This window comes from Ictalurus punctatus, chromosome 8 (genome assembly GCF_001660625.3).
Source record: "Ictalurus punctatus breed USDA103 chromosome 8, Coco_2.0, whole genome shotgun sequence".
In the NCBI taxonomy this organism is placed as follows: domain Eukaryota; kingdom Metazoa; phylum Chordata; class Actinopteri; order Siluriformes; family Ictaluridae; genus Ictalurus; species Ictalurus punctatus.
In genome coordinates, this window is record NC_030423.2 from 25,430,991 (window position 1) to 25,453,081 (window position 22,091).

The following is a 22,091-nucleotide window of genomic DNA, read 5'->3' on the forward strand; positions in this document are numbered from 1 at the left end:
CTTTACTGTACGTACAGATTTGTAAATATGATATCAGTGGACCACAAACGCCACTTCCTTCCTAGAATCATACTTAAATACATCACATATTTTTCCACATGTCTTGTCATGTTTTGTCTCAAAACAGAACAATTTTTAAAATTATTATTATTACACATTCCATCAAGTATTTTTTTTAAATTATTTTTATTTTTTTACTCTTTTTACTACAGCGAAACATAAAACTTTCAACTTCATGTTTTTTTTTTTTAATTGTCATGAATTCCAATTTGGTACAATGTGACACTGCCCCCTAGTGTTTCCTCTCTCTCTGGCTCTGTGTCTGTCTTGCTCTCTCCTCAATCTGTGTCTCTCTCTGTCTATGTGTCTCTCTATGTGTCGATCTCTCCTTCTAACTCTCGCAATGCGTGTCTCTCTTTCTCTCTCTCCTCAATGTGTCTCTCTCTATCTATGTGTTTCTCTATGTGTGTATCTCTCCTTACTTTCACTATATCACTCTCTCTCCCTCTCTCTATGTGTCTGTCTTGCTCTCTCCTCAATGTGTCTCTCACTATCTATGTGTCTCTCTATGTGTGTATCTCTCCTTCTTACTTTCTCTCTCTCTCTCTCTCTCTCTCTCTCTCTCTCTCTCTCTCTCTCTCTCTCTCTCTCTCTCACTCTCTCTCTGTGTCTGTCTTTACACCCCATTAAATGGAAATGTTACTTAAATATTTTGTCCAAATTAGAGGTTTGTGGAAGGGATTAACTTAGATGAGGTTTTTTTTCATGCAAGTCATGTTCACTAACTTCTCAGCAACATTTGTTTCAACTAATACTTTTTCAAAATCAATTTTTAACACTATTTTAGTATATCAACACAATGTTGCATAACATCTAGTGTAACATCTAGGAGCATAGGTCATAATTTGTTTTGGACATCCAGATGTTTATTTTACAGTCTGTACAGGAGTTTTTTGTGATCGTTGCAGCCAAAAATGTTTGATTTTGCTGCGGCTTTTAAAAAAAGATTTGCGATGCAACTCGCTGAGATTTTTGGGACTCTTTGCGGAAAACTACTCGAATTGGCGAAATTGCACAAAATGGTCTGCCGCAGTGATGATCGTTGGTAAACGAGACCTTTTAGCTGTACTCATGTTCGACGCACGTGAATCGAAGACGGCTTCGAAGACGAAGACGGCTCGAAGACGGCTTTATGTAACGTCACATGTTGCGTTGTGATGACGTCACATGACGCGTCTTGGCCCAAATCTGCGGAAAATGTGCAGTCATTTTGAAAAATTGCAAACTCTTCCAAATATTGCAGAGTTTGCTCGATTTTGTGTTCATTTCTGCGATCGCAAAATCATGAAATCCTGGAAGAACAGGACTGATTTTTGGTGGCGTGCTACAAAGCATTGCTGGATTCCATTCAGACACAAACGTCTCAGAAATTGTTCAAATTATAATGATTTAATTGTTTTAAAAAGATACCACATTGATGATAATGCATGCTCAGAAAACAACTTACTCCAGCACTAGTGTGGTGAGGGGAAGTAATAAAGGCTGATGAGGGAACGACTGTTTATAGCTGCTATAACATAAGACAGGAAGTAACTTAATTCATGGAAGATTCATAACATTAGGCATGGCGTTCTTAGCGCTAGAACACTTATTCCTGTTTAAATATTTAATAATATAAAACACGTGCTGTTATTAAATGATTAGCTTTGGGCTTGTGACAATAATTTCACTTCATCACACCAATCTGGAGTTGATTATTTTCCTACAGCAGCATGGCACTTTTATTTATGTGTTTTATTCCTTACTTATTTATTAGTGCACAGACAGACCGTTATGTTCTTATATATTTATATGACTTCTGTCGATTAAAACTCTATTTTCTTAATTGGATGCTTCATAGATAGACTTACATCTAAAACGTGAAAATATATTAATCATATGAAATGAACAACGTGTGAGAACAAAAACATGTAAATAACGGGAATAGTCTAACGCAAGTGACAGTGTGTGTCACTTTTTTCATTTTAAATCAAAGGAGGAGGAGTCTCTCTGGAGCTTATCAGGTGGCTGATAGATTAGTAGATTATTTAAAATTCAGATGATTCAGATGTTCAGTTCTCCAGATACCTAAACACACAGGAGGCGTTGAACACACACACACACACACACACACACACACACACACACACACACACACACACACACACACACACACACACACACACACACACACACACAGAACATCTTCTGATGATGTACAATTTTTTTTTAAAGATGACGGAAGCCAGTCTGCTGGCAAAAGCAAACAGAGTTTATTAATTTAAAGGAGTTCAGTATTTTAATCTATATCATCTTTTTATTGTTTATTCATTCTATTTAGATCATAGACTGTTGATTTAGATACCTGTCAACATTTTTGCCCTCCCAACAGCTCAGTGTCAGTTTTTGAGAGCCCCCTAAAAGTACAAGTGCCCCCTGCCTCTAGGTCTAGGGTTAGAAACGCCACTGACTATAGGCTGCATCACTCAAAATCCCAGCTTTGTGGGGGCAAGGGTTTGGTTTTGGTTTCACTTTGATCTGAATTCCGAGTTGATATTGTTAACGGTCAACATTAATGATTGCATTGAAAGTGTGTGTTTGTGTTTGAAAGTTCGCTTTGTTGCTGTATCACATTGCTTCATATTACACGGACATTCAAATGTGTAAATGACGGCAGAAGGTACATTCATGGCATCTAATATTTTATTTTATTCCATGGACATTCAAAAGAATGTAGGAATTTATATGTACATGTATGTGATGGGGTGCATGGTGGCTTAGTGGTTAGCACGTTTCCTCTGGGTATTCCGGTTTCCTCCCTAGTGCAAAGACATGCATGGTAGGCTGATTGGCATGTCCAAAGTGTCCGTAGTGTATGAATGGGTGTGGGGAGGCAGCCAGTACCTCTGCCTCACTGAAGGGGGTGTGTGTGAGCATATGGGCTTGTTCTGCTATTCTTCTTTTTCACATATTACAGACAAATGGCGTTGTGGGTAATAATGCTAGTTAAAAAAGTCAGGTGCACCGCATCAATCCCTTTTATTAATTTTTTTCCCTGACTGCAAAAATGGAAGATTATATATATAAGCTAAAACATTCCTCAAAACTGGACTTTCAAACAAACCTGGAAGTGATAAATAATGGAAGACCGATGGCAGAGCTAAAAGATCCGCTTCAAACGACGGGACAGAAGATAACATGCTCTTTTCAAACGGAGTGGTACAACCGAAAAGACTGACTCTGTGCTTCTGTGCTTGTGCTATGAGAAACCGCCTTTTCTGTTTTCCCTGCCTTTTGTTCTTAATGAGTGACAGTGTCTAGACTTTGTGACTTGAAAAATATACCAAGAAGCGTCAGCAGACATGAACGTTCAGCTACTCACATTCAAAGACTGAATGAACAGCCGAGACTAAATATTAGCGTCCACAATGCTAAGGTAAAGGAAAACTGAAAGATTTTAAAAGACTTCATTAATGCAACTTGATGCCTAGCCAAACAGCAATTAGCATTTCGTGCTAACGATGAGAGCACGACCTCTTCGAATCACGGCAGCTATGTAGAACTATTACATGCTTTAGCTGAGAAAGATGATAGGGTAGCTAGACACTTGGAGACATCCACGGTGTTCCCTGGCTTATCAAAAAGAATTCAGAATGATTTAATTGAAGCAATAAGTGATGTGATTAGAAATGATATTAAAAAAGGAGATGAATGCAGCCCTATTTGTTGCTGTAGAAGACGAGACAACAGATGTCACAAACAAAGCCCAGATCTCTGTCATTTTGCGTTATGTGGCTAAAAGTGAGGTGGCCTGTGAAGTAAGGGAGGTGTTTTGGGGATTTGATGATGTGAGTAATGACAGACGAGCAAAGGTAAGACCATGCATACACTACTGTACAGTCCATGACAAAAATAAAAGACCAGCCCTTTTTTTCAATAATAACAAAAAAAAATTATATAAAACAAGATAAGAAAAAAATTGTTATTTTAAAGAATAAAACTACATTTGTCTTTTTGTTGTGGACTGTATATATACTTTCATTTGAATTGAATGAGTATGAATTGTGGAATTGTGATGGCAAATTAAGAACGCACGGAGGGCGCAGAGCAAATGCGCTCTCTCTGAGCCGTTATAAATTCAACGTTCTTCTTTGGCCAAATATGTACCTTACCTATGTGTGTGTAAAGAATGCCAATATGGGATATGAAACATAACCAATAGTCAATGTGCAAGCAGCTGCACCAGTTGAATGGTGAATTTATGCTACTCTGTTGAATTCATATATTTGTAAATCTGACTTTGAAAGAGTCATAACATCTTAAACATCAACGTTAATCTCTTTCTTCATTTCTTTCATCCCTCTCTCACTCTTTTCTCCTTCCTCTCTTTCCTTTTTTCTCTATCTGTCTCTCTTCCTCTTCTTTTCCATGGTTTCTCCTGCTCTTTATCAGTTGTGTCCTACCTTTTTTATTCCTCTAACACGTTTTCTTTCTCTTTCATAATTATCATTTTTATTGTTCCTTTTTTGCTCTTTCTTTCTCTCTGTTATTTCTTTACATTTCTTTTCTTCTTTCTATTTTGTTTCAAACTTTTTCTGTCAGTCCCTCATGTAGTGTATTTGTCTCTCATTTTTTCCCCTGCTTTTCATTCTTTCTATTTAATTCTCGGTCATATCTCTCTCTTTCTCATTCTCTATCATCCTCTCTCTCTCACACACACATAATTCTCTCTCCATCATTCTCTCTCTCTCTCTCCTTTTCCTTTACTTTTTGTCATTATTTTATGGTCTTTTTTCCTAATCAATGTTTTTTCTCTTTTTTAGTGTATAATGTAATTGATCCTGGTGTGTTTATAGTATTATCCGAGAGTCTCTCACTGTGGATCTGCTGGTATTAATGCTGCACTCCATTGTACTCGAGCTCTGAAAGTACAGAACCAGTTTTCCGGTCTTCCGATCTAAAGGCGTTCCGGCTCGGCTCGGAAATAATCGTGGATACTCGGAGCAAGGTCATATTTGAGTTTGATAAACATATTGATAAGATCTACATGAATTATTTCTGTGATGTACGGAGAGAAATGATGTATAATCTTCGTCCCCTGTTTTCATCTTTGCTCGTAAAAATGATCCGTTACAGTGATTTTATCACGTTAGTGAATTTGGGCTAAAATCAGCGGAATTACGTTACCAACCTAAACTTATGACACAAAAGCTACTCGTCAACAAAGTCGAGTTTCATCACGTAAATTAAAATAACGTGAGGGGAATTCTGTTTAGCGCTGGCCACGTGAGTGCCACCGTGTCATTATGTGTGTGTGTGTGTGTGTGTGTGAGATCTCAGGACGGTGGACATTAACTGTTCTGTGGCACTTCTCCATGAGAGACGTTGTGGTTTTACGAGTTTTAGTACAAACAAAAGGCAAATTCAGTAGTTTGACTGCTTCAGAGTGTTTAATTGGATTCTCGAGAACAAAAGGATGCCGATGAAGGGAGAGGTTTATTTATACATCTCAAACATTGGCAGGAGGTGTGAGGTAGCCTCTGGGGCTCTGTGAGCTCTTATGGACTCCATAGGGGTCGTCTCGGGGGGCAGCGTACTCGGCCATGTTGGGTAAACCAGACAGCACACAGCAGCTCAGAGCACTGCGGAAAAAATCCATGTTTTTGACTGCATGCCACTCAGAAGTCTCCTTATCATAACACTCCACTTCATTCATGGTGTTTGTGTCATTATCTCCTCCAACAACGAACAGGAGATCGTCCAGAACCTCAATGCCGAAGTTGCTGCGCTGGTTGTTCATGGCTGGACCTTGTCTCCACATGTTGGACTGAGGATTATACACCTCTACATCGCTTAGTCGATTATGACCATTAAATCCCCCGACAGCGTAAACCTGTCCTCCGTACGCGACCACACCCAGTCCACTCCTTCTGCTCATCATGGGGGGGATGAGGGTCCATGCTCCCGTCTGAGGACTGTAATACTCCCCCGTGAACAAACACTCGCTCATGTTAAACCCTCCACATATGTACACTTTGCCGTTCAGTACTGTAGCGCTTGCTTCGCTCCTTTGTTTGCACATCGGCGCTATCATGCTCCAATAATCATTCTCAGGTTCATATCGTTCGACCGTCTTCAGACTTTTGACACCATCAAATCCTCCTATCGCATAGATATGACCGTCCAGCACACACACGCTCACGTAACACCGGCAAGAGTGCATAGGGCTAACCTGAGCCCAGGTTCTGGTGATGGGGTCAAACCTTCTCACACTGTTCAAGAAATTCTCCCAGTTGAATCCTCCTATGCAGTACACGAAGCCGTTCAAGTACACCGTCCCGTGATAAGCTCGTGGACTCTCGTTGTTGCACGTGAGGTTGACCCAACGTGCCGCTCGCGTATCGTATGCTTCTATGGCATTGGTGGGATTCATGTGGCCCCAGCCACCAATGGCCAGCAGAATGGCACTGGGCAGGCGGGGTCTCGTGAGATCAGAGCTGAGAGAAAGGCTCAGGTTGAGATCATCGATGCCCATCAGAACGCTGGTGATGATCGGCTTACATGTCATGTCGTCCATTACTAAAACGTTGTTCCTTACATTGTTCATAAGGTAATCATGCGTCAGTAACCCCAGACGCACCTTGGGCAGTAACACTCCTATGTGCACTTTCCGTTTCCATGGCACACGTTTGATCCAGTGTAAGACGGCCTCGAACACCACGCTCTCCTTTTTCACGTTCAGCTCGTCCTTCTCGATGATTTCGCTCAGCTGCTCGACCGTCAGGTCCAGGAATTCCTCAGAGAGGCGCACCATCTCCTCAAAGTTGTGCAAGATAAACCGGAAGGCCTGCTGCTTCAACTTCTCGTAGGAGTGAGCAAAACGCCAGATGTTAATGCAGTTCTCCGGACACAGCTGAGCCATCAGGAACGTGCAACACTCGTTCACCAGACTGCTCATCAAGAGATAATCAGCAGTGATCAGCAGCTTCCACACGTTTTTCTCCGTGATGTTAACATGACTTATATACGCGTACTCCATGATCAGCTCCATTATCTCGGTGGAAACGTTAGGGATACTGTACCCAAGCTTATCAGGAGGGTAACAGCCGTTGGTGAAGAGAACCCTGAAGTACGGGCTGCAGCCGCACAGGATGATCTTGTGCACATGGAACTCGCCGTTGTCCACCTTGATGACTACGTCACTGAGCTGCTTCTTTAACCGCATCTCATTGATGATGTTGCAGGACATCGCGTCCACCTTCCTATCCATTTCCTTCTCTTCTTCCTGTTTACGCATTTTCTGACCAGTATTTCTATGCAGGCCAGAGCTACTGAATGTACAGCTTCATCTGAATGTGGATTGTGTTGATGGTGTAGATCAGCTTTTATACTTGCGAATGTTCTGATTCTGGAATTCAGAATAATAACAGCTCAGGATTCCAAAGTTCCAATTCTAATTCTGTAACCATTACCTGTATGTAATGATACATACAGCATGCAGTGAACGTGACAGAAACCTACAGTTCAGGATCAGTCTCTGTGAAATGCTATAAAAACAGCTTTAATGTCCAAAATGCACACGTCCAGCGTAAAGAACCATTTATTTTCCTGGAAAAAACCCCACCTCCCGGGGTGAATTTCCCAAATGGAATTAATTCTACATCAAAATGATTAAATATTGATGATGAAATAGTTCATAATGGCTGTTATTTGTTTATTTATTTGTTTGTTTAATAGCTTTATAGATAGATAAAGAGATAGATGTTTGTATATACAGATAAAGATTACTTTATATACACATAAAGATGTTCTTTACTTAGTGTGGCCTACATATGTTTTATTACAGATATTATTTTATTACAAAAACTGTCATAGGATAGTTTATATGATTACACTACACATTCTGAATAACACTTTTTTTTCCTGGTCTAGAGAGAATTAAGGATGAAGATAGCTAACAAGTTAGATGAATAAATATTTGATCCAAAGAGAGGTGTAGAAAGGAACTATTTCTCAATGTTCTGTAAGAATCATGACCATATTTCCTGAAATTATTTATTGCTACAGATTAAATTTAGATTATATCCAGGGTAGAGCGGTTTCCCAGGGGGTTAAACTAGTGTTTTATAGAAATTTGGGTTCTTCTTTTCCAGTTCAATAGTTTAATCTTTTTAACTGGCTACACTTTGATCCATGACGATGATTTTTGTATATGCCCTAATAAACACGCTGATGTCATGGGATCGTGTCCTGTCTCTTCACCTCTAAACGACACATTTTACACACACACATACACACACACACACACACACACACACACACACCAGCCCAGATCCCTGAGAGAGAGAAAATAGCTTGTTCATATAACAAAACAAAAATAAGCAACAGGGGTGCCATGTTAATTGTCCATTCCACCACAGTCCCTCTGCAGACTTCCGCTAAACCAAACGCTACAATAATTAACAGTATAGCAAATGTGACATACCTGGAATACCTGAGCTAATGGGACAATACTGTACAACCTATTCATCCCAATCACTTGTTGGGACTCATTGGGAATTTTCTTGACTTTCTGTTGATTTCAAATTTTAAATAAAAAAAAGACCTCAGAAAATAAAGCTGCCAGATGGGAAAAACGGCCATAACTTTGAACCGTTTATCACAGACTCAAATGTCATGTATCTATGGAGTCCTTGGGACCAGAAGAACAAAATGTATATCTCTGATTTAATTTCACCTGTAAACATATTCTGCCATCTTGGATTTTTCGTAAAGCCTACTTTTGGGACCAAACCAGTGCCAAACGAGTCTCCATATTAAAAATTGTCAAAACAAGTTTTAACTTTTGACTTGAGGTAGCTAAATTTGGTCAGATGATAGTAGTATTGCTCGCTACTCAGAAAAACGGAGTCGGCCAAATCGATCAATAGGGGGCACTACAGAGATAAAAAATGCTAATAACTCCTAGACCGTTTGTTGTAGACTCAAGTGCTTTATACCATTGGAATCCTTGGTTCAAACCAAAGAAAATGTATATCTCATATTTTATTTCTGTCTATAAAATTTTATGACATCTTGTATTTTTTGTAAAACCTACTTTTGCGAACTACTCCTAGGTTTTTCGTGGACCAAACCCAGTGCCAAACAATTCTATGGAGTCTCATTATCTATAATTATCAAAAAAAATTTGAACTGTCGACTCGACGTAGCTATGGTATGCGAAAACACAGGAAGTAGTTGTGGCCACTTACGTAAATGGCTATAACTCTTGAACAAAATGAAATATCTTCACCAAACTTGATAGGCTTACGTATGAGGTCAATCTATGGTCGCTCAAATAAATGCATCATTTTATTATTTGATTCTTGGTCTAAAAGGTTTATGCAAAGTTTTTTTTAAAAAATTGCCCACTAGGTGGCACTATCATGATTTTTGTTGGTGTTAACGGTTGCATATAACGCAGACTTGTGAAAATAACACAAGTAATATATATCATATGACAGGGCTTCTGATTCTAAACAACTTTGCCTCAAGAACCATTGGTGTCTATCTGAAATATTTAACGAACGATTTGACAATGTTAGAAACGTACTTTTGCGAACTAAAATAAAACTATAGCAGGACAATTCTTTGGACTTCTTAGATCAATATTTTATATATATATATATATATATATATATATATATATATATATATATATATAATATATAAAAGTTGAACTTTTGATTTACCCTAAGAAGAGCACATCAAAACGTTTGAAGTGGGCGTGGACACTTTTATTAAATGCCTATAACTCTTGAATGGGATGAAATATTTTCACCAAACCGACTGAGGTCACTTGAAAAAAATTGAGGTGTTTGGCCACTTGGTGGTGCTATATGAGTAAAAAAAAAAAAAAAAAAAAAAAAATGAAAATGGCTGTATAAATGGTGTGTAAATGATTATATATTATCCAAAGTGTCAAACATACACATATTCGTTGTATCCTACATTACATCTCTTCATTCTGAACAACTTTGCTTCTAAGACCACTGCTGTCAATCAAATTGTTCATGAAATATTTGAGATTATTTTTTTTTAAAAACCTAGTTTTGTAAACTGGCCCTGGGTTTTTTGCTGTACAGAAGTAAAAAAAATAATTACTGTTTATGACCAATTGGTGATGCTACAACAGAACAAAACATGAAATTGGCACTAAATGTGGAACCATTGATCCAACAGACTTGAGAAATAAATCTTGCAAGAATTGTCCAAGGTTCAATCAGTGTATACAAGGACAATTGTGATTGCCATTGGTCAATCAACATTCAGCAACTATTAGACAAGCTTAATGAAGGCAGATATTTCTTAAAATTATCTTGTTTTTTCTTTGACTTAGGTGCTTATAGGATTGCACAATATTAAATAATATTTTTTAATGTCTTTAAGGGCCCTAAACAGCTTGAACCCTGATAATTGCTGCTTGCATTTATATTTATTATTATTATTGGAAAGTATAATGTTATTATAAGAAAACTCTCTCATTATTATTAGCAAACATCACAATATTATAAGATATCATCTTGTTATTGCAAGAAATCCATCTAATTGTTATTAGAAAAACACTAAATTATTACGAGAAAAGCATCTTGTTATTACGAAAGGCATCGTTACGGGAAAAGTATGTTGCTCTTATCCTGATGGCTCGGGTGGAAGTGGTAGTGGGTGACTACCGTTGATTAGTCTGATATCCTAAGGATATAAACTGTCCGGAAGCCTGGATGTTCTGGCTGCAGTACTCCGGTACCTCTTGCCAGACTTCATAAGGGTGAAGAACTTATAGGTGGGGTCGCTGATTATGTTGCTAGCCCATTTGAAAGAGAACATTAAAAGAGAACTTCATTCACAAAGACTTTGTTAAGTAACACTCAGTTGTTCTCACTCTGACTTACCAAACCGTTGTCAATTTTGCTGTTGTTTTTTTTGTACTTTGTCTCTCCTCTGATATCCTGTTTGCTGATCACCTGACCCTTTTGCCTGCCTTGACCTCTATTCTGCCTGTTGTTTTGGATTTGTGTACTGGGCATTGTGTGTTATTATATGGATACCACTACACTTGCAACTGTCTCCGCGTCTCCATCGTGACATTAACACACTCTCTACAGCGCTTTGGTATAAGTTAGGAAGTATTTGTGGTGACATGCTGAACTTCCTCAGTCTCCAAAGGAAGTACATTCTCTGATTGGCCTTTCTTACCAGCTGCACCGTGTTCTCTGTCCACAAATGTGGACACCAAGGAACTTATAGCTGTTCACTCTTTCTACCTCAGAGTCTCCGATCAGTAGTGGCCGATGGAAATGCTCACCCCTCTTCATGTCCACAACCATCTCCTTGGTCTTACTGATGTTCAGTGTAAGATTGTTACCCGCACACCATGTGAGCAGTTCTGACACCGCTCTCCGGTAGTCTGTTTCATCATTTCACCTCACGAGACCAATGACTGTGATCTTTATGATGACATTCAGTACATTTACATGGACAACAATAATCCAATATTAAACCGATTAATACAATACTCTGATTAACAAACTAGCATGTAAACAGCTATTTTTGTATTACCTTTTACCTTTTTATTACCTCAAAGTAAACACAAATCGAATTAAGACGTGTGGAGTATTCCTGTTTTAGTCGCATTATCGACGTGCATTGCAGACATGTACACACCTTAATCACGCTATTAACGCCGTGTGGGAGTTTTCACAGTCTCGAGGGGTGCCTGTGTTCATTATGAGTGTTTTCTGAGGCCAGCATGTTGTGCTCTGCCAGTGAGGAAGCTCAGTATCTAGTTACACAGCACAGGATGCAGTCCCAAGTTCTGCAGCTTGTTTATGTGTTTTGAAGGAATAATGGTATTAAATGCAGAACTATAATCAATAAAAAGTAGTCTAGCATAACTTCCAGGTGAGTTAGAATTTCATGAATGGCAAATGAAATAGCATCCTCTGTGGATCATAGGTGAGTTTAATGTGAAATGATAGTGGACTATTCAGATGTGGATTCATGTTAAAATAATAATAATAATAATAATAATAATAATAATAATAATAATAATAATAATAATGTGTGTGTGTGGTTCGACAGCCTAAATCTCATCACTAAATCCTTTCAGTACATTCATAGCTCTAAATCCGTTTTGAAGGAATTTTTTTTTTGTAAAAAAAAAAAAAAAAAAAAGGAGTGGGGGGAAAGGGCCAATCAGAAAGCAGAACAGCAAGGTGTGTAATCAGGCCACCTTGGTCTCAATAGAAATAATTCAACATGTTCCACCTACCAGGAAGTAACATTTCTTGAAGGTCAGATCAGGATTTTTTTTGTGTGTGTGTGTGTGTGTGTGTGTGTGTGTGTGTGTGTGTGTGTGTGTGTGTGTGTGTGTGTGTGTGTGTGTGGGGCGCTTTTTCCTTCCACACTAATTAAACCAGAAACTAAGGCACTGAAACATGTCATAGGTCTTCAGTTTGACTTTTAATCATGCTGGTATGAGAAAGATTTTCCAGAAACTGGGTTTCGGACACATAATTTATTTAATATTATACAACAGTCAGTTCCACTAATTTGATTGGTCGAGCGGCGTTCCAAGAGTGCCTATACTTATGGCGCTTTTCCACTGCACAGTACGGCTCGATTCGACTCGAGTCTGCTTGAGTAGTATCACTGCACCGGGACTGTGTGCATCACTTCACTCGTCTGAGTTCACCACATCCAATTCCACCTCCTAGTCTGAAACTGTAACTACAGTGGAGTAGGCATCATCATCAGCGGACATGGCAAACAATACACTGTTTACAAATATAATGTTTGACTTAAAATATGAAAGCCCGTCAGATGAAAATGAAAAGGAAGAAGGGAGGCCAGTTTCACCGGAAGCACCTTTAATGGGAACGTACAAATGAACGTGAGCAAAAATAAACAAAACGTCTGGCCATATTGTATCCGAAATGTCAGTTACTCGATATTAATTTCTTGATTAAAGAACTGTTGTATAAAAGCAATCTTGCACTTGCGATCGTTCAGTTATACTGAATAGCGTCAAGGCTGAGATGAGCTACCGCTCTCTTGCTTGGGTGATGATGCTTAAATGACCAAAAATAATACGTTTTCAACAAGCACCATATAACTCCCAAAGCACTATTCATCCTCCACACACTGCGAACAGATTTTGTTTCTCCATTGAAGTCTACATGCTGCTTTTATTAAATAGGGAGTGTCTGAAGGTCTTTGGTTTGATTCAATGAATGACCTATAAAACGCAACAAAGCCGATTTAAAAAGCGACTGGTTGAATGATGTGATGTGGAAGCGCTGTGATTTGATTACAGCAGTGCCTCTTCAAATGTGTGCGTGGTTAATGAATGAATGAATAAATGATTGAATGGACTCGAACAAAGCGTACAGTACTGTATGTACAGTGTATGTAGTACTATGTATGTTCTATGTACACATAATATATGTATTTACACAGTATTATACAACACAGGAATTAATGACGTGAATCAACCAATCACATTTCACTCACTCTTTGAGGTTCAAAACACACCTCACCACTAAATGTAGCTAAATGTGTGTATTTTTAACCGATGGATAAATATCCAGTCTGGATAAAACACAGATCGCAGTTTATACTTAGCACAATATGTGTTCGAATTGTGTTATCTTTTTAAAAGTTCCTCCGGGGTCGGGGGTTCGAATCCCACCTCAGCCCTGTTGATTGTGCGGTGCTTGAAAGCAAATCTTTACACTACAATATATACAGTACAGTTAATCAGAATACCCACAATGCACTGCATGGTTTAGTGAGTAGGTTGTGTTTACAGACACATCAATTTGATTGGTTTGTTCATTTTAACAATGATTTCCTTTGAATTATGAATATTCCATCACCGTTATTAGTGTGCTACATACACTATATGGTAAAAAGTTTGAGGACATCTGACCAGTCACACCTATACATGCTTGTTGAATATCCTATTCCAGATTTAGATTTAGTCCCCTTGTTATAATAACCTCCATTCTTCTGGGAAGGCGTACCCATCGCCCATTTAGCCACAAGAGCGTAAGTGAGGTCAGGCAACGATGGAAGCCTGGGGTTAAATCAGCATTCCAGTTCATCCCAAAGGTGTTCATTGGGGTTGAGATCAGGACACTCAAGCTCTTCCATTCCAACCTTGGCAAACCAAGTCTTCATGGAGCTCGCTTTGTACACAGTGGCATGATGGTGTAATGGTCAGGTGTCCACATAGGTTTGGCCATTTAGTGTAGTTCTTCTAATGTAGGAAATTGTGAGTAGGGTTTCAAACACAGTGACAATCTCATTTAAAAAATACTGAAGTTCTGGTTTGACATCAAGCATGTAGCGTTAACAGATAAACTTAGCATTGTAGCCGTGTCTCATTCAACAATCCTCAGTCTCAACCATAGCAAAGAAGAAGGTACAGACTGAAGACCAGGCGTTGCTGCAATACTCCTCAGCCAATTTTTGTCTATTAGTAAGGTCTGGGCATGGCTTGTTCTTCTTCATAGGAGTTGGATTGACCTTTGGAGTGGTTTTGAGAGCAAAGTGTGCGTCCCTAGGTGCTTTTCTGCATATTTTAGCCTTGAGCAGAGCTTTGGAGTCATGGCATAACTTCTTCTGGTTCTTGAGCGAGCGGCCGATCTGCTTCCAGAACGCATCAGTGTTGGATGTGTACTCAGGACACAACTTGGGTTTAGCTGTGTACTCGCAATGGAGACTCTTTTCAGTGCCCTTTTTACAGGTGATGCTCAAGATAAATGTACCGTCATCCTCAACGCTGCTTTCTGTGGCTGCCCATGTGCACCGCGTCCCATCTTTATTCGTAATCCGGCCTTTGAATAACGCGCCGTTTGGGTCTTTCGAGCCACTCTTCTGATGATTACGAGCAGGTATTTTTGACTTTGGAGACAGGCTGTGCTGCTTTTGTCTTCCTTTAGCCTTCTTGGCCTGAGCACTCACCTGCAGGACGTGCGGCATAATGCAGATGCAGATCAGAATCAGGATGATGCTTTTTAGGTGTGCCATAATCTGGGAAAAGGTGAAAAGAACGCACACATGATTAGCCACTTATCAGTCCAGGTGGAAAGAAGCAGTGACTTTAATTCACCATATTTAATATTAACTTTGACATAAATGCCATATACCAGGTCTCACCCGCTGTGCTTCAGTAGATTTACCTGGATTTGAACTGCTACTGTAATCATCCTGTGCTCATCCCAGGACCCATATCTACAATATGTTCTTACTTTCAACACACAGCCCAGTATACATCTGTATACCATTATGATTCCTGGTTCCTTTTGGGATTTCTTCTTCATGTTGTCTCAGGGAGTTTTTCTTTTCCACTCTCGCCTCTGTCTTGCTCATCAGGGATCTAAATCTACACCTGGATTTCTGTAAAGGTGCTTTGTGACAGTGTTATTGCTATTGTTAAAAGAGCTACTGAATTGATTTTAACATACGCAGGTTCACTACAGAGGCCTAAACAAGGCACCTAAGGCTATGTTCACTGTATGGATTATCTTAACCGCCAGTGAATACATGTATTTTACATTCCAACCTATGGAAAGTGTCTGTAACACGCTTTTTCATCATAAAGCCCTGAGCAACATTCTTCATTCTTCTCTCTCTCTCTCTCTCTCTTTTTTTTTTTTTTTTTTTTTTTACACTTCTTGACCAATCAGATTGGGGCTGGGAGGGGAAGTGAAAACCAACATGAAGAGGGGTGGCGTGTTGTCGTAAAGTTAAGCTTTTTCATAAGTAAATGTAAGAATGGTCCATGTAGGTTGTATTCATTCAGTTTTTCCCCCACATAAAAACAGTTTTTAGCTTTAAAACTATACATATTATAAAAGGGGCGGGGGGTGGCGTAGTGGTTAGGAAATTTGCTCGATACCTTCAGGATTGGGTGTTCGATTCCCACCTCTGCTCTGCGTGCATGTTCTCCCCGTGCTTTGGGGTTTCCAGTCCAAAGACATGCGTTGTGGGCTGATTGGCATTTCCAAATAGTCCGTAGTGTGTGAATGGGTGTGCGAGTGTGTGCCTTTATGCCTTGCAATGGGTTGTCACCCCATCCAGTGTGTCCCCCACCTCAAGCCCCAAACTCCCTGGGACAAGCTCCAGGCTCCCCATGACCTTGTGTAGGATAAGTGGTACAGAAAATGGATGGATGGATGGATATTACAAAGAGCTGTCATATTTCCTCACTTCAGATCCATTTGTGGGCTAAAATTAATGCATTATCTCGAATGACAACTACTGGGTAGTAGCATAAAAGGTAGATTAAAAATGCCCATTACTGCTCAATGTACCACTAGTATGGATCACTGTGTGCTTTTTAAAAATAAAAAAAATGAATTAATGGACGAATGGCAGATTTCAACGCTGAAAAATAACCATTAGTAGTCAGTTAAGATAGCTAGGATAGATAGTTAGGATGATTAAGGACTACTGTAATAGTTTTAGGACTGCAATTACCAGGAACAGTTTTGCCCTCAAGTCTCCATCAGTGAACATAATTTCAACAAAACAGACTTCCTGGTTCCTGAATTTCCTGGTTACACAATTGCACTTTTTGACCATGTAGTAAACACTCATAGAAGGGAATTGTTTCTAATTGCACAATTCGTAGTCATCCAGACGAGGATGGGTTCCCCTTTGAGTCTGGTTCCTGTCAAGGTTGCTTCCTTATATTGTCTCGTAACTGCTTAGAGTATGTGCCAGCCTTCGATATAAACATAGCCGCAGGTAAAGTCTTCAAACCACACACGCAGAGGTCGATGAAACGCTACACGCTGACGTAACTGCTTACATGCCAGCTGCTTATTTAACACCTTCGTTAAACAAAACAGGCAACATCTCAGTGCTTTTAATGTTGAACATATTATTAATAATGATTTTTTAAAATGGACATATGCATTATTTGCCACTGGTGCCTCTGGATTCCTCATTCGAGATAAATTTATATATTTCTGTAAAGCTGCTTTTCTGACAATGTCCATTGTTAAAACTGCTATACAAATAAAATTGAATTGAATTGAATAGCGGAGACCTGATATCCAGTATCGGTATCGGGCTAATTCCAGGGGGGAAAAAAATGCTGGTTTGGTTATTGGATCCTGTAATAAATAGCAAGGATTGGAATTGGATTGTTTTTTGGTTTCTTAAATTTGACTTTTATTATACAATACTTTATACTTCATTATATTTACAATGTAAGTGATTTTTGTGTGGAAGAGAGTTTAACTGTGAAGTGATTCACTTAAAAAAAAAAAAAAAAGAAAGCTTAGTAGTTTAGTACTATCAACAATATCGGGATATTCAAAGTTTCAGTATCGATATCTTAAAAGAATAAGTGATATTGTAGTTTTTGTCCAATCTCATATTCACGATTAGAGTAAAGGCTAGTTGCAGAAAAGTCAAAGCTAGAATGAACAGCATGTACTCATAATAATGCGAACGTTATTATTAATAATGCATCTAATCTTTAATCAACCTGTTTAAATTCCTATAAAATTCTTTACGTTCTGAAATCTTTACACAAACACTTACTGTCACCTTGGCTGTCTTCACGTCTTCTCTCAAACTTTTTTCCTTTTGGTGCTTTAAGATATCCTTTAGAAGTTCTTTCTGCAAAACCTACAGGATGCCCTTTTGTTGAATCTAGTTGGGTGATTTTGTCAATTTTCTTTTGCTAGTCCTGACTGTACTCACAGTTGCTTAGGAGTTTTGCTCTGCAAGACCCAACCTATGCAGGTTAGTACAGTACAGAGTACCTGGTACTAAGCAAAAATTTTTTTCAAATATGACATCTTTTCTGTAATATATCATATGCAGCGAGAGAGAGAGAGAGAGAGAGAGAGAGAGAGAGAGAGAGAGAGAGATCAGAATCTAGTGAGAAGACAGACACCTGGAGAGGAGAAATGAGAGGTATATAGAGAGAAGGAGAGACAAAGCATCAGAAATACATGCGCATATAAAGCAGGAAAACTCAACCCCTGCTAAAAACATCCAGCACAGATTTAAAACAGCTGAAATGTAAATTAAAAAAAAAAATGCAGGAATGCAATCAGTAAAGTGGCCAAGAATACAAAACCCCTGTCGTAATCCATTTATGTTGAGGCCACTAAGGTTTCTGGTAATGAATAAATTGTATACAGATTTTCAGCCCTGATCACATGCTTTCAGAATTAACCAGCAGTGTTCAACACTAAGAATACTGATCTCAAACCATAATCTGGCTGTTAACCTTAATCTTCTCGAATCTAGTATTAATCTGTAAGCTATAGGCTAATAAACAAGTCTATTTAACTCACTACACTTAATATTTAACATGGAAATTCACAGATATTAACCTTTTGAGTTAAAACGTTTGAAACTGAGAGATATACTGTGCTATAGACAGAAAGCACTTTAAAATGTACTGTACATTTCACTCTAGATGCCATGCCAAGGCGTGGCAGCCTTCAGTATAAACACAGCCGCAGGTAAAGACTCTAAACCACACACGCAGCTATCGCTGAAACGCTACACGCTGACGTAACTGCTTACACACCAGCTGCTTCTTCAACACGTTCGCCAAACAAAACAAACATCATCTCAGTGCTTTTAATGTTGAACATATTATTACTAGTGATGTTTTGTTATGGAAAGATGTATTATTTAGTCTTTTTCAAAAAGATATATTATATATAAAATGCAACAGCGCTGCTGAATTCTCCAATCTGATTGGTCAGAAGATGTTGATTGATTTTCTATAAGAGCAGCTCTGACGATAGTTGTGCTTGCTGTGATTCAAATCACAGGTTTGTATTAATGCGCACGTTCTAATATGTTGTTGTTTCTTTAACAACACAAAGACAACAGAGAATGTAGCTTATAGTGGCGTAAAGTTTGTGGAAAATAAGTAAGTAAGTAAGTAATATAAAGTATGTAAGGCTTAGTGGTTAGCATGTTTGCCTTGCACCTCTGGGGTTGGGGGTTTTGATTCCCACCTCCGCCCTGTGTGTGCGGAGTTTGCATGTTCTACCTGTGCTTCGGGGATTTCCTCCCCAGTCCAAAGACATGCATTGTGGGCTGACTGGCATTTCTAAATTGTGAATGTGTGTGATTGTGCCCTGTGATGGATTGCCACCCCGTCCAGGGTGTCCCCGAGTCCCCGCTCCACCCCGACCCTGTGTAGGAAATGCGGTATGGAAAATGGATGGATGGATGGACGGATGTAATTATTGGCAGATTGCTGTGTTACAAAAGGAATAGAACACTTCTGGACAGGCTGTTATTGGAAAATAATCAACATTTTATAACAGTAACTCCGCACCATGTCAGGTTGCACCACGCTACCCTGTCCTACCCTGATTATTTTACTATAACTGCACTGGATTGTGTTTTATTTCTCACATAAATTCTATACAATTTGTCAAACTACAGACTAAAACATCTTTCATTGCTTTTCAAAAGGAGACGGAACATTTACTGAACATTTATTGATTTACTGTAATAAACCCTGCTGAAAAAAACAATAGAAACCATCAGAAATTCTAAAGGTTCCCACTACAAATACCATTACAAACCATCCCATCAGCCAACCATTAAAACCATTACCATTATTAGTCCTTAATTGTGTCCACTAGACATAACATGCCACCAACAGAAGGCAACAAATTACAAGTAGAGACAAACAGGGACCATTACAGTTTCCATTAAAACCAATACAATTCCCATTGTAACCATTAAAACCATTACAAATTCTTTGAATTTGAAATCGTATGTATCTTTGTATAAATAATAACAGTAAAAATGTATTGTAAAAATGTAATGTAATTGATTAACATTAGCCTACAGCTTGTCTGTACAGAAATAATCATATGTAAAACTCTTATTTAATCCATACACAATTCCAAAGGTCACACATGTCTTCCACAGAATAGAAGCATAAACAAACTCTAGCCTTATTACACACAGCATGCTAGCATATATTAATAAAATCTGGAAAAACACTGAAATACTTTTTTTTTCTTCTGGTTTTTACACTGACTGCTTTCTTTTCACATAAATGCATTATTGATCAATTTACAACCTGCTCCTAGAAAATTGTTAGCATTACTGTTCCTCGAAAGCCTAACTAGCTAAACAGAGGAAGTTGTTAGAGCTTCAGATTGGAGGCACTTACACACACAAAGATAACATTTATTCAAATATAATTGATTCAAAAACATTTTAAGACTACTTCATTGTTTGGATTGCAAATCATTTGATTAGCTCGTTGTAAAAGTGTGATTAAAATGCTGAAAACTGTCTGATTAGCATTTCTTGGACCCATGCTAACCTGTGAATATTATTACCTACTGTGTCTCAGACGTGCAGCTGGAGTCTAGTGTCCCAACACCTGAACACCCGGGAAGCACTTTTTATAGAACCCACACACACACACACACACACACACACACACAGAGAGTTGGATAATCTGCAACTGGAATGTTAATTTCATAGGCAGGAAACTTGATTTGGCTTGTCCTAAATTACGCAAAGTCACAATCTGTCTCAGTACTTCAGTAGTCTTTCATTAGAATCTGTGTTACAGTTTGTAACCTTTAGAAATAGTTTGTAACCTTCACAAATGTTGGATTTTTCAGAGGGCTAGCTGATGAACATGAAACCTAAAGACTTTGGCTGGGGTGTTTAAACTGCTTTTGAGCTGTTATTTGCAGAATGAGAAAAGTGCCACTACAATCTGAATTTAAAATGTACACATCTGTACTTTTATGGCTTTCATTTGAATTTGTAAGTAAAGTTTTGTAGGTAGTCGTTTTTCAAACTCAATTTTTGGTGGCACAATCTACAATTCAAGTGCATCAAATTTTCAAAATAGTATATCCAGGGACTTAGGAACAGCTCTTATTTCAGCCAGTGAGCCCATAATGTGGTGGATGGATTGTGCCACTAACGTGACTCTAATTCAACTATAAAACTTTGCTAACAAATGAAAATAAAGGCAAAAAAAAAAAAAAAATCTATTTATACATTTTTAATTCAAATTGTAATAGCACATTTCTCATTCCATATTATTCAGATGTACGTCTGCTTTAATAGTGCCTTTTAAGAAATGAATAATGCTGCATTTGACTTACCTCAGAAGTAAGATGTTCGAGATTGGAATTACGCCATTTTCTACCTCATTTGTGCTACAAAGTGGGAATAAACCATAGACGCCTCCATATTCGTCTTTCGTTAACAACAAACAAGACAGCTAACGTCTGAAACTATTGGGACAGCAAGGCCATTTCATTTTTTGTATGTGCTATACACCAAAGACATTTGCATTTAACATCAAAACATGGATATGAGTTTAGAATTTAAGCTTTTATTTCCTGGTGTTTACATTTAAATGTGTCAAACAACATAAAACAGAACCACCCAATTTTTAGGCGATCAAAAGTATAGGAACAGATAAGCCTTGAAGTAATTGAAAGCAAACAGCACTTAATGATTGGTTGCATATTCATTTTACAGCCCGGAACGATTGTCGAAACCATACTGCTATAAAACCATTAATTATTACCTTATGATTTGAGAATTAATTAATTAAATTAATTAATTAAAAATATTAAAATAAAATTCAAATTGCTATTGTGATGAGGTTATTGTTTGCACCTTTTATATCCACATATCTTGTAGTCTGTAGTGAAAATGTTCCAGTGTCAAAGCTGATGTGATAATAATAATAATAATAATAATAATAATAATAATAATAATAATAATAATGGCACAATTTGCTAACATTACAAGAACACACAGTAGTGTCCAAAAGTCTGAGATCACATTGAAAATCTGGGATTTCTTTTTTCTATTTAAAATTGGAAATAAGATTTTAGAATTATAAAATACTTCAAACAAGTAAAGTGAATGTTCAATATCTTGAATATTTAATATTCAACATTCTGCACTATTTCTAGGCCCCTATTTAAATGTAAGCAATGTTGTGATATTGACCAATGTGAACTGCC

General features: G+C 38.2%; 2 protein-coding genes across 3 annotated transcripts; both read right to left on the reverse strand.

Annotated features, from left to right (window-relative positions):
- Positions 1-5,481: 5,481 nt before the first annotated feature.
- LOC108269181 (kelch-like protein 10) lies at positions 5,482-7,415 on the reverse strand. Its single transcript, XM_047157321.2, has one exon. It carries the CDS (start codon positions 7,334-7,336, stop codon positions 5,549-5,551), a length of 1,788 nt encoding a protein of 595 aa, XP_047013277.1. The 5' UTR covers positions 7,337-7,415; the 3' UTR covers positions 5,482-5,548.
- Positions 7,416-12,521: 5,106 nt separating this feature from the next.
- fgfbp1a (fibroblast growth factor binding protein 1a) lies at positions 12,522-20,513 on the reverse strand. Of its 2 annotated transcripts, none has more exons than XM_017474824.3 (2): positions 20,430-20,513; positions 12,522-15,114 (listed from the first exon to the last, which is right to left on the reverse strand). In XM_017474824.3, the coding sequence occupies exon 2, from the start codon at positions 15,109-15,111 to the stop codon at positions 14,467-14,469; it is 645 nt and encodes a 214-aa protein (XP_017330313.1). In that variant the 5' UTR covers positions 15,112-15,114; positions 20,430-20,513; the 3' UTR covers positions 12,522-14,466. The 2 variants fall into 2 exon arrangements, with proteins under 2 accessions (XP_017330313.1, XP_017330312.1); XM_017474823.3 differs by having other exon boundaries at positions 20,434-20,504.
- Between the last annotated feature and the right edge of the window lie 1,578 nt (positions 20,514-22,091).

What these genes read in the sequence shown, in the direction of transcription:
- fgfbp1a (XM_017474824.3), bottom strand. Translation starts at nt 15,111, where the DNA reads ATGGCACACCTAAAAAGCATCATCCTGATTCTGATCTGCATCTGCATT.
- LOC108269181 (XM_047157321.2), bottom strand. Translation starts at nt 7,336, where the DNA reads ATGCGTAAACAGGAAGAAGAGAAGGAAATGGATAGGAAGGTGGACGCG.